Here is a 13,620-nt window from a genome sequence, read left to right on the forward strand (position 1 = left end):
TGTATATATATATATACATGTGTATATATATATATATATATATATATATATATATATATATATATATTAAACCGTTTATTTGGATATATTATATTTGAATGTATATTATGTTTGAAAAGTAATTAAGTTCATGTGTAATTTTATGCATGTACATATACATGTATGTACATATATAAGATGTGTGTGTCTAATAACATGCATATATATTTATATATATATATATCATTATATAACATTATAACAACATTCATTATAACATGTATAACATTATATTATACATAACATTATTATTTTACATATTATTGGATTTTTTGTTTTAGATTGATATATCAGCAGCCAGGCTGATTATTAAAAATGACATATTTCAATATTTGTCCATTGAGATTTTCATTAAATATGGTTTGCAGAATGAATGTAGAGAATTGTATGTAAAATATGAATTCATTTTATTTGAGCAAATTAATAATACAATTGTATTTATATATCAATAAATCATTCTTTACACCCTGCTTTTAAGATATTGGGTATTAATGTACATAAATATATATATATATATATATAATAATTATTATTATTATTATTATTATTATTATTATTATTATTATTATTATTTTATTTTATTTTATTTTTTTTTTTTTAAATAAATATTTTTATTATATTATCATCTTTAAATGAGTTTTTATGTAGGTAAATAATTTAGATTTCTTAAACACACATTAGCCTGTGATTTATACATTTTATTGTTTGTTTGTTTTTTATGTTGTTTCATGCACATCAGTTTTGGCTTGATATATTAGCCAGGCTGGTTATTTTAAAAACATAAATAAGAATTTTATGTAAAATATGAAAATCATTTTAATGATTTAAAAACTGTTATTTTATGTTCGCATTAAATTTCTCTTTACACACTGCTTTTTAGATTTCAGCCACTGAAAAAAACCTTGGGTTTATAATGCAACTTTATAATATATAAATATATTTATATTATATAATCTTATTTAAATGAACGTATTAATGTAGGTAACTCTACATTTTGATTTATTTATTCTTGTCACAGAAGTCAGAAAAGGAAGTTCCCCCCGATGACGTCATACCACAGGATGCTGCTTCACAGGGTGGCGGCGTATTTTGGGCTGGACCATAATGTCGATCAGACCGGGAAATCAGTCATTATCAACAAAACCAGCAATACTAGAATGTACGTGTGGATATCAACTAACCTTGGTTGTCACAGACTACAACACTTTTTAATGTAACACTGTTTATTCACTTACAGACCAGATCAGAAGTTTTCTGAACACATAAAAGATGATAAAACAGATGATTTCCAAAAGCGCTACATCTTAAAGAGAGATAACTCCAGCCTGGACCAGGATGACGGCAGGGTGAGAAATATATGCTAACATTCACTAAGCTAAAAAATGTCGTACTTATAAATTCTCCTTGAAATAATCCAACAACCAACAAATAAATGTAATATGTGTAATAATTGGCGCAATACAGCAGTCAGGAAGATCAAGTGTGTGTCTGTGTCTGTGTCTGTGTCTGTGTCTGTGTCTGTGTCTGTGTCTGTGTCTCTGTGTCTGTGTCTCTGTGTCTGTGTCTGTGTCTCTGTGTGTGTGTGTCTGTGTCTGTGTCTCTGTGTCTGGGTCTCTGTCTTTGTGTTCTGTGTCTGTGTCTGTCTGTGTGTCTGTGTCTGTGTCTGTGTCTGTGTCTGTGTCTGTGTCTGTGTCTGTGTCTGTGTCTGTGTCTGTGTCTGTGTGTGTGTGTGTGTGTGTGTTTTAGCTGCGGATGCGTCTCAAGGACGACAGACGGAGTAAATCGATAGAGGAGCGAGAGGAGGAGTACCAGCGCGCCAGAGACAGGATCTTCGCCCAAGACGTGCGTCTCCACATCTTAATATAAACCTGTTATTTACTAATGACATTTGTTATTAGTGTTTGTTTTTACTAGAATAAGTAATAAATAACACTAATAATGAATGTAATATTTTTAATAAAATAATGTAGAATGTTCATTATTAAAAGAAACCACTACTTTGTGTTATAAATGTTTATAGTAGTTAATTTAAGCGTAATTAGTCAACTGTTTAATTCATTACACTTTTTACAATTGTAATTATGCATTGCAATAGTTTAAATAAAGCTAGACATTTTCATCTTCTGTTTCAAAAGTAGCAATTTTATTCACAATATTTTTTGTGAATATTATATGTGAATATGAATGTAATACATATAACTGTAATGTATTTATTAGAATAAACCACAACTTTGTTGTTTACTAGTAGTTAACTAGAGCATAATAATGAATGGTTTAGTGTGTTACAATTTTTTATGTAGTTTAGATAAAGCTAAAAAAAATGGTTCTGTTTCAAAAGTAGCATTTCTTTATTCACAATATGTTTTGTCAAGTTTATAAAATATATATATTTTTTGTTAAATATATAAATAAATTAGTAAATTTAATAAATGTAACTAGAATGTTTATTATTAGAATAGAGCACACATTTGTTTTTTATATGTTTATAATTTATAATAGTTATTTTGAGCATAATTAATAATTGATTTAGTTCACTACATTTTTTTTTTTGCCGTTTAGATAAAGCTAGAAAATGTCATGTTATTAGTACCATTTTTATTCACAATTATTGTATTCACAAAAGTAGCATTTATTTATTCACAATATTTTTCAAGTAGCCTGTATATAAATATAATTTAATAAACTTAATATATATAACTAAAATATTTATTTTTAGAATAAATATTTTATAATGTATAATAGTTAATTGAATTGAAATGATGAATGTTTTAGTTAATTGCAATTTTGCTTCAATATTAAGCTAGAAATTTTCATGTATATGTTTCAAGATAGATAGATGGATAGATGCTTTTTATGTATATTATTGTATTTTCCCTTTTTTTGTTAATTGTTTTTTAAAATGTGTCTATTTTCATCTGCAGGGACAAGAACATTTCCCGTTTGATAAAAGGTACAAAAAAATGACAGCATTGCTAGCTAATTATATGTGAGAGCTTCTTTGTTTTCTTGTTTGTCTGTTGTCTTATGGATCTTCTGATCTAATTATAATGTTTAAATTCCCTCTAGAGTTCAAGAGGACGTGACTTTCATTAACACTCAGCAAAGACGACAGATATTCAGGTAGTTTTTTTGTGTGTTTTGTTTATTTGCTTAATTATGTAGCATTTTAAGAAACAGTGGTTTAGCGCTTTTTACTAAACAGTAGCTCTGTTTTGTTTGTTTTGTTCAGATTGAGAGACGGGCACTCGGGAAACAGTCGTCAGAGCAGCTCTGAGAACGAGCTGAAGTATTCAGACCCTCGGCCCTGGAGCAGCACGGATTCAGACAGCTCCCACAGGAACCTGAAGCCCGCCATGACCAAAGCCAACAGCTTCAGCGGCATCAGCCTGCTGATCCGAGGAGACAGTACAGCCAGCAGCAGGAGCACCGGGAAACTGTCCAAAACCAGTAAATAACTCGCCCTCCTTCACCTGGAGACTTCGCAGAGATGCACGATAGACCGATTTTGAGTGGCACCAGCGATGGATGTGTTTTAGATTATAAATCGATCCTGTTTTCTGCGTCAACATGAAATCGAAATGAAGCCAGTTTGCTTCCTTAATCGTTCTTAAAGTAATTGCAAAACCTTTCATTAAAATAGAATAATTGTTCCTGCCTCTGAAACGAATTTCTGTTTCTGCTGACATCATCAAGGCCCTATGTTTAAGCCCCGCCCATTCGACTTTCTGTCATATTGAAATTTATCAAACATTAATATTTGGCCATTTTGAGAATTTTATTTGTCATGGTTCTAAGAAATGAAGTCAGAATTGCGAGATATGAACTCAAAATTGTGAGAATTAAAGTCTTTAAAGACTTTTTTCTCACAATTACGAGTTTATACCTTGCAACTCTGACTTTTTTTTCTTTTGAAAAGAATTGCGAGAAATAAACTTAATTCTGAGAAATAAAGTCAGAATTGCATGATATAAACTCGCAATTGTAATTCAGACTTTATTACGAGTTTATATCTCGCAATTCTGAGAATAAAAGTCAGAATTGCGAGTTTGTATCACAATTCTGAGAATAAAAGTCAGAATTGCGAGTTTGTATCACAATTCTGAGAAAAAAAGAATTGTGATCAATAGAATTGAGATAAAAAGTCACGATTTCCTTTTTTATTTTTCTATTCAGTGGCGGAAACGGGCTTCTATATAATATTCCTCTTTAGTTACTCAAAAGAAAAAAGTTTGTCTTGATAATCTTTCAGTGACATAATAATTGTTTTTGACTCTGAAAGAACATGCGTTTCTGCTGACATCATCAAGGCCCTATTGTTAAGCCCCTCCCCTTCAACTTCCTGTCACACAAATATATTTTAATATTTGACCATTTTGAGATTGCATAATGGTTAAAGTACTTTTTTTCCCAAAAAAGAAAAAACAACTTTGCATTTCTGCTGACATCATCAAGGCCTTATGTTTAAGCCCCTCCCCTTCAACTTCCAGTCATATTGAAACCCTATTCACCATCAAGTTTAAATCTTGAAGTATAAAATAAACTCCCTAAAGTAATATTTTTTACGCTGAATATTGTTTCGCTTTGAATGTTACGTTACAGAATCAAATAGTTAGCAAATATTGGTTTTGCCTTGATTTAAAAATAGTGTTCTGTAAATAGTGTTGATTTAAAAATGACTGTTCGCGCTAGAGCTCCAGTATCCAGTCCATTTAAATTCTGCCATTTATACGTTTATTTAAAGTAATTTTCAGCCTGATCAGATGGTTTAAAGTTAAAATTTTAAATAAAACATTTTAATATTCGTCCATACTGGTTATAGTCCCCGATATATCGTGCATCCCTACATGTCTGTGGTTTTTAAATAAAGCTAATATCATTTTTACAGACTGCAGTTCATGTTGGAATTACTGTCATTGTTTATAAAGCAAAAAGTTTCCAACTTCCAAATTCGACAGTGATGTAAACTGTTTTGTCTGTTTAGAAATTTGCGGGTAATTCCAACATGAGCCCTAAATCCAAAAATACAGCTATTTTAGAAGTAATTAAGACATTTTTTTAGATCTTTTCTAGTTTGTGTCCAGATGTCCACCTAGTGTGTTTTTGACTTTCACCATCCCAGTCCTGCTTTGCTATGCTCATCATTTTGTTCTTTTCAATTCCTTTTTTTTTTATTTCCATCATTTCTTGTTCTTGCTTTAAGCAGCCGTGCATTGAGAATGTGCATGTGTGTGGTGGGAAGCATCTCTTTGCCCTCTTTTCACCCATTTCATGTCCATCGAGGAACATCTAAGAGAACACATTGATATTCAGAGCTGTCTGCTCTCCGGCTTCATTGGTTATTTATGCTCTGGCATTTAGAAGCTCAAGGAGTCGACACCAATATATATTTATCATTTTTAATATTTAATGACGCTCCTCTTCGGTTCAGCAACCGCTGGATCGTTCCTCCTGCCCTGTTACATTTGAACAGCCCTCCAAATGATTGCAAATGGTGTTATGTTGATATCCAGTAGTTTCATCAGGATTTTTTTTTTTTTTTTGGTTGCTTTAAGATATAAACAGATAAGAAATAATGTATGTATTATAAAAAAATAAAAAAAAAGTATTAGTAACTTTTCATGTTATTATCTTATTTTGATTATTTCATATCAATATTTTGTTCAATTTAATTTTTAATCAGATTATTTAAAAAAAGTTTTTTTTAAAGAAATGCCTTTCAGTCTAATCAGACTTTGTAAAAATATTAATTAATAAATAGTAAATAAAACAGTTATTAATATGAATTATTAATGAAATATTACTAATTAATAATAACATTAATAATAAAACGAATTAATAAATAATTAGTTTAATAATTCTGTTATGTTGTTATTCAGTGGTTTCATCAAGATTTTTTTTTTTGTTCAAAATATAAACATCAGATAAGAAATTGTGAATTAATTTTATTTTATTATTTACTTTTAAATAAAATTTAATTAGTAACTTATTTAGTTAATTTATTATTATTATTATTATTTATTTACTAACAAAAAAATCATGTGTAATTTATTATTATTTAATATATTTTTACTATATATAATTTTTAATTTAATTACTAATAAAAAGTACTTTATGTGGTTAACAGGCATATCAATATTTTGTAAAATTTAATTTTTCAACAATTTTTTTTTTCAGGTTTACACAATTTTTTTAGAAATACTTTTCAGTCTGATCAATAAGATTTGAAGTAGTTTTCAGCGATATTCTGAATAAATCCATAAAATATATAATAATAATAAATAATAATAGGTTACAAATTAATAAATAACAAATAAACTAAATATTAATAAAAAAAAGCAATAGGTTTAAATAAATAAAAGTATTAGTATTTATTAATTGAAAAGTAATACAGATTTAATCAAATTAATAATAAAACTAGTTGATCATTTACTAATTCTGATTATTGAAAAGAATATCTAGAAGAACCATCATCGGATTCGTCTTTTTTTGGGCTGAACCACCCTGCATGGTTCTTTTTCCTTCCTTATGACATAATTTCCTGTCATTTAGTTTTGGCCCCGCCCATCAGCCCCTCTTCATTCATCCTCCATACCTTGTATATGCCAGTAAAAGCTCTTTCGTTCTTCGCCCTCCTTCAGGTTCAGACTCTTCTAGTAGCGTAGGTTCCTCTTCCGGGTCGCTCTCTCGGCCGGCTCAGCTGCCGCTCCCCGAGCCCGTTCTGCCCCAGCCCGGTCGGGGCTTCACCGTGGCCCCCGCGGCCCCTCTTCTGGCCCCGGCGTCTCAGAGCACGACTACTAACGCTAACATTAATACTAACGCTAGCTTCTACATCGTTCCTCTGGACAACAGCGCCATCCCGCCAGGCAGCGTACTGCTCAATCCACAGACAGGTTGGTATCATCTGACCGACTCTTACCTCGAAGGATGGAGGTTACGCTGCGTCAGTTTTTATTCGCGAAACTAACTTTTCGTACTAATTCATTGTTGCGCAAATGAAATCGAGTTCAATGCTGATTTGGTTTTCTGACTGTTTGTTTGGGTTTTGTCTTGTACAGGTCAGCCTTTTGTTAACCCCGATGGCAGTCCAGTGATCTACAACCCCACTATGACATCACAGCAGGGGCGGGGCCAGCAGCCCCTGATTCTACACCCGCCCCCTCCTCCGCCTCTGCCTCTGCCTCCTCCCCCTCAACCTCAGCCAGCCAATCACCTTCTAGCACAGGTCAGGAAAAACGAATGATTTTTTAAAAAATATGTCGCTTTTCTTATTATTTGGGAGGTTTTATATTTAAATAATTATTTTCCTTATTTTAGTTTACTTTTTTTTTTTTTTTATTAATTTTTACACAATGTTTTAACTTGCTCTCTTTTTATTTCTTTAATATTTTTACATTTGAATCCTTCAGTTTCATTTTTAGTGTAATTCAATTTTAATACATTTTAATTAATGTGTCGTCTTGTGTTTAATGTGTTTTCAAGTATTTTATATTAAATAAAAATCAAATAATTAAAATGAATCAAATGTTTTAGTTGAATTTGTCTTATTTTTAATATGTTATGTATTTAGTTTAGTTACTTTTGTATTTTTAATTTAAATTATATTTATTAGTTATCATTTTTTAATTTAGCTGAATATATCTTATTATTTGTAATGTGTTTATCTTTTTTTTTTCATTTTTATATTAAATAATTGTTTTATTTAATTTTGTTAAGTTTTTATTTTTTTTAGATGAATTTATCTTATTTTTAACATGTTTATATTTAAAGTATTTTATTTTCTATCTGTATCTATATTTATATCTATATATTTTTATCATAATTTTATTCAATTTACCTAATTTTTTATAATTTTTTTTTCAAAGAATTAGTTTCTTTTATTTAGTTTAGTTTTTCTTATTTTTAATTCAATTTAATTTGTCCGATTTTTACAAACAATATATATATTTTTTTTTTACATTAATTTACAATTTAGTTAACCTTTTCTTTTATGATTCATGATATTTCATTTTTAGAATTTAATCATCTTTGAATAGCTACAGTCAAAGCAATATTTAAAATATTAGTTATCATATTGGTTATTGGCTATAACAGTATACCTGATGGCTGTCAGTATCTCTCCGTTTCAACAGCTTAAAAATACAATAACACAAAAAAATGTGATTGATTATCCTCATTTATCCTTTGCTGTTTATACGGTATACATTTAAAGTGTTGGTCGTCATATCGATTATCTGTCATAACACACAAATATTTGTAAGTTTAGTTGAGTTTTTCCCCCTACATTTTTCTGTATGGCGCTAGTGAAATCGTTAGTTGTCTTCAGTGGTTAATATGCGTTTCTCTGCCGGGTTCTCATTGTGTTTCTCTTCTCTGTCCTCTGCAGTCGTCTGCTCAGCCTGTGCAGTTTGCTGCGGTCTCTTGTCCTCCTCTTCTGCCTGGTGCTTTCACTCAACAGTACACTGTGGTACTTCTCTCCTCCTTCACTATCTCTCCATCATAACGCCGCTCCTTCTGTAAACGTCTCTTCTCTCTTCCTCCCTCGATTCATTAAAGAGGCCATACCATGGAAAGACTTTTTCTTGTCCTTTTGAAATAAGTTCAGTCTACGATACATACATACATACATACCATAATATTCACAACTCGGAAAATGTTTAATTTATTCAGCACCTTTCCCACGCTTATAACATAATTTTAATAACAATTTGATTATAATAACATAAGTTTGACGATAATAATTTCATTCATCGTTACACGTTTTTTTCTTTGTCTTTTCAAATAACTCCAATATTGTGATGCATACATACCATCATATTTACAACTCTTAAACATTTATTTTCCTTCACTATCTCTCCATCATAACGCCGCTCCTTCTGTAAACGTCTCTTCTCTCTTCCTCCCTCGATTCATTAAAGAGGCCATACCATGGAAAGACTTTTTCTTGTCCTTTTGAAATAAGTTCAGTCTACGATACATACATACATACCATAATATTCACAACTCGGAAAATGTTTAATTTATTCAGCACCTTTCCCACGCTTATAACATAATTTTAATAACAATTTGATTATAATAACATAAGTTTGACAATAATAATTTCATTCATCGTTACACGTTTTTTTCTTTGTCTTTTCAAATAACTCCAATATTGTGATGCATACATACCATCATATTTACAACTCTTAAACATTTATTGATTTATTTAGTTGTTTAGAATGTACTTTTGAATTAAAAGTTCAATGTAAGATACATACGTACCATAATATTCACTGTTCTTAAAGTTGACATTTGACTTTTTATTGATCATTTTATTCATTATGATTCAATTTTTCTTGTTCTAATGTATTTATATTTTATTTATCATTTTATTCTTATTTTATTTTTTATATTTTCTTGTTCTTTCGGTGAAAAAAGTTTAATATACAATATGTACATACTAGAATATTCACAACTATTAAACTTAAAAATAAAAAAAGTTTTATTCATATTTCATTTATAATATTATTTATTATTATATTTGTTTTATTTATTTATTTATTTAGTTAGATTTTTTTGTTCTTTCTGTAAAAAAGTTTAATATACAATATGTACATACTAGAATATTCACAACTATTAAACTTAAAAATAAAAAAAGTTTTATTCATATTTCATTTATAATATTTATTATTATATTTGTTTTATTTATTTATTTATTTAGTTAGATTTTTTTGTTCTTTCGGTAAAAAAGTTTAATATACAATATGTACATACTAGAATATTCACAACTATTAAACAAAAAAAAATCATATTTCATTTATAATATTTATTATTATATTTGTTTTATTTATTTATTTTGTTAGATATTTTTGTTCTTTCAGATAAATTCAATATACAATACGTATTTATATGTATATTAGCCATTTTAAAAACAATTTATTAATTTGGTTTTACATTTTTTTACTAGATATTTTTAGGTTACATTCAGTATATGATACAAATAAATATTATTACAAAAGTGTACCATATGGCCTCTTTAATATTTAGTTTTTGTTTTCGTCCTTTTTTTCTATTCTCATTTTCCCAGTCTTTATTTTTTCTTTTGCCTTGCCCCTTATTCTTCTCCTTCTAGCACAGGTCAGGAAAAAAATATTATTTTCCATATTCTGTTGCCGTCCAGTTTGTGATCTCAGTGTGTCGCAGGAAACCAAAGAAAGTGCAGTTTATTTCTGTCAGTTTTATTGATTAATCTCTCGGAAGTTTCCAAACGAGCCCCGTGGGAGTTGGTTATACCCGGTGGAGGGGCTCATGACTGAATTGGGTCATTTCTTACTGTGTGACCCGTTTCTACCAAATATAACACCCTCATTAACAAATTCAGACCACATCAATAATTAATGGCAGCAGATGTTGTTACTTTTTAAATAAAATGACGAGTGGCGGTTGTGGCTGCCAGGCAGGGTCTCTGGTGCTGGTGGATGCTGGGCCGGAATTTGATCTGTGCTGGTTTTTCTTCAATATGACGCCCTGCTTTAGTTGTTGAAAGCGTGTGATCCACTTCCACTTCAAAAATATCTCCTTTTGTTGCATAATCAAATGAAGATGGACTCTTGGGCTTCAAATGAGAGAGATTGATTGATTGTAAAAATGACCCAATTCTACTTTAACCGTAGTTTTTTAATTATTTAATTTATATTTGGAAAAAAAGGCCTTGAGTAAATAATTTTGTGTTAAAAAATAAGTTAGTAAAAAATGTACATAAGTCAATGATTTCCTACATAGCTGAGTTAGTTTCAATATATATATATGAATTTTTTTTTTTTTTTTTTTTATAAATACATTTAAAATGTATTAAAAATCACATTTACAATAGTGTAAATTATAAAATATTTTTATTATTTTTATATATATATATATATATATAGTGGTGTCAAATGATTAATGTGTGTGTACTGTGTATATTTATTATTTATATATAAATACACATGGATGTATATATTTCAGAAATTTTTTTTTGTATATTAAATGTTTATATATAATATAAATTATATGAATATAAAGATATACATGTAAATATTTAAAAAATATATACTGTGTGTGTGTATTTATATATATATATATATATATACATAATAAATATACACAGAACACACACATATGTAAACAAAAACTTTTATTTTGGACAGCACTAGTTTATATTTATATTATATTTATATTATATTTATTTAGTAAATTAATGTATTAAAATCACATGTAAAATAATGTAGATTATAAAATATTTAGTAGTTTTTCCTATCAAATATTTTTTATAGATATTTATAATAAAATTAAATATACACGTATTTTTTGCAGATTTGTAAAAAAAAAAAAATGTTGCAAAACCATATTTACCACAAAGTATTTTTATTTTATTTTTTTTATTTCATTTATTTTTGAATTGTTAAAAATAATAAAAAATTTCACAAAATAAATTTTTATTCACAAAAATAAAGATTTTTTTAATCTTTAGTTAGTAGTTAGCTTGACGCTTGGCTTCATTCTTAAACTAACCTGAGCTGTTGTCTTGTGTATTTGTGTGTTTAAACAGCAACAGGATGGTTTAAGTGCCCAGTTCAGTCAGATGAATCTCGTCCGGCAGCATTCAGGTGACGCTCCGGACCCCCACACGGGCCTCTACCCACAATCCCTGGTGCTCCAGAACCCTCCACCCACCGGCTACATGCTTCCATCGGCGGGACAGCCCATGAGCGGCCATGCCTACCCCCATCCCCCAGCCATCAATCCAGCGCTCCTGCAGCCGCACGCATACATCCAGCAGCCCATGCAGCAGGTACAGACACACGCATGTGTACGTTACCCGTGTCATGTGACCGCAGATGCGAGGGTTCAGGATAACGTGTGTGTGTGTGTGTGTTTCTGCAGGTGTCGGCGTGTTACTGCACTCCGGGACAGTATTCGCACTCCAGCCAACACTACAGAGCCATGACGCCGGTACACTACAGCGCCCCCCAGAGTCAGACACTGCCACCGCAGCAGACAGGTACAAACACGCACACTTCCTGTCTGAGTGGGCACTTCCTGCAGGGTTTGTGATTGGAGCGCTGGGAGACGGGGCCGTGTCACTGTATGAGATTCGTAGTCATTCTCACAGTGAACCGGTCTCTTTTCCCAGCCCTCACTCCTCAACTCTCACCTCTGACCTCCACTGTTCTGCTGGCAGACTTTAATTACCGGACATTGTGAAAGTATTCATAAAGCACAGTTCAAATCAGTCAGGTTGAGCCAGAGAAAAACAAACAAACAAATCAAGCAATTATTCATTGCCAGAAGGCTATATTCATGATAAACAAACAATTAACAAACAAAACAAACAGATAAATATTCATGGTCATATCACCAAAGGCTATATTCATAACTAACAGTAATTATATCAATAAATAAACAAACAAATACGTATTCATTCCTTTGTTACCAAAGGCCGTGTTCGTGACAAGCAGTAAATAGCAGTAAATATGAATTGCCAGATTACCAAAGGCTATATTCATGATTAACAACTATAGAAATAAATAAATGCTGAACAAATAAATATTAATAATATTATTATATAATATTCATGACAAACAGTAAGTAAACAAATAAATAAATGTTCCTTGTTATTTCACCAAAGGCTGTATTCGTGACAAACTAACAAAGAAACAATAAATTAAATGAATAAATAAATATTTACTGCCATATTAGTAAGGGCTATATTCATAACAAACAAGCACGCAATAAATTAAATAAATACATATTCATTGCCATATCAGCAATGGCTATATTCAAAAATAAACAAACAATAAATATTCATTGCTATTTCACCAAAGGCCATACTCATGACAAACCAACAAACAATAAATATAATAAATAAATATTTACTGCCATATTAGCAATGGCTATAATTATAACAAACAATAAATAAATAAATATTCGTTGCTATTTCACCAAAGGCTATATTCATGATAAAACAGTAAATAAATTCATATTTATTGTCATACTAATATCAAAGGCTGTATTATAAAATGAAGTATGTAAGATGGAGAGAAGCAATGCAGTAGTACAAAAATGAAATGTTAAATGTTGGAAAAATGATTGAATGCCAATTTAATCTGTTTCTACAAGTTTTCTACACTCTAGCATCACTCTACAACATTATTTATAAATGTTTCCAGAAATGAACTTATAATTGAGCTGATTATCATTAAACTAGTTTTCATTACGATAGAAACATGCTAATGAGAGCATCAGCGTGCCTTAGCAACCACATAGCAACTCCACGGCAGCCATGCATATCAGTAAGTGCTGCGTGGGCAACATCACTCATATTTCCTACTGTAGATGCAAAACTGTGGCTAAAAATGAAATCAGGCTTTTAGTTTGACGGGTGAGTTTTTATTATATATACATTCAGGTGCCTTGTTTTTAAGCTGTACGAACTGAAAGGGGAAAAAATGTAAGAAATAGAGAGGATGCAGAGTTGCTGTGTGCGAGTGTGTGTGAAGAGGAAAAAAAATCAGACCTGGTCCAAAGTGACATTGAAAGTCCCCATTTTACAGGCACTAGTGTGTG

The 13,620-nt window shown here is 30.3% G+C and overlaps 1 protein-coding gene across 9 annotated transcripts in view; it reads left to right on the plus strand.

Annotated features, from left to right (window-relative positions):
• r3hdm1 (R3H domain containing 1) overlaps positions 1–13,620 on the plus strand; it is a 55,136-nt gene that overhangs the window by 33,352 nt on the left and 8,164 nt on the right. For 6 of the 9 annotated variants that reach the window (XM_016274530.1, XM_016274529.1, XM_016274536.1 and 3 more), the window contains 11 exons: positions 1,058–1,198; positions 1,277–1,385; positions 1,786–1,881; positions 2,961–2,989; positions 3,106–3,159; positions 3,269–3,486; positions 6,678–6,929; positions 7,095–7,261; positions 8,423–8,503; positions 11,603–11,845; positions 11,938–12,055. In XM_016274530.1, the coding sequence (XP_016130016.1) occupies positions 1,058–1,198; positions 1,277–1,385; positions 1,786–1,881; positions 2,961–2,989; positions 3,106–3,159; positions 3,269–3,486; positions 6,678–6,929; positions 7,095–7,261; positions 8,423–8,503; positions 11,603–11,845; positions 11,938–12,055 (1,508 nt within the window). The remainder of the gene's footprint in view (positions 1–1,057; positions 1,199–1,276; positions 1,386–1,785; positions 1,882–2,960; positions 2,990–3,105; positions 3,160–3,268; positions 3,487–6,677; positions 6,930–7,094; positions 7,262–8,422; positions 8,504–11,602; positions 11,846–11,937; positions 12,056–13,620) is intronic. The other 3 variants (XM_016274531.1, XM_016274534.1, XM_016274535.1) reach the window with 3 other exon arrangements.

Source organism: Sinocyclocheilus grahami, unplaced genomic scaffold (genome assembly GCF_001515645.1).
Source record: "Sinocyclocheilus grahami isolate Dianchi unplaced genomic scaffold, SAMN03320097.WGS_v1.1 scaffold87.1, whole genome shotgun sequence".
In the NCBI taxonomy this organism is placed as follows: domain Eukaryota; kingdom Metazoa; phylum Chordata; class Actinopteri; order Cypriniformes; family Cyprinidae; genus Sinocyclocheilus; species Sinocyclocheilus grahami.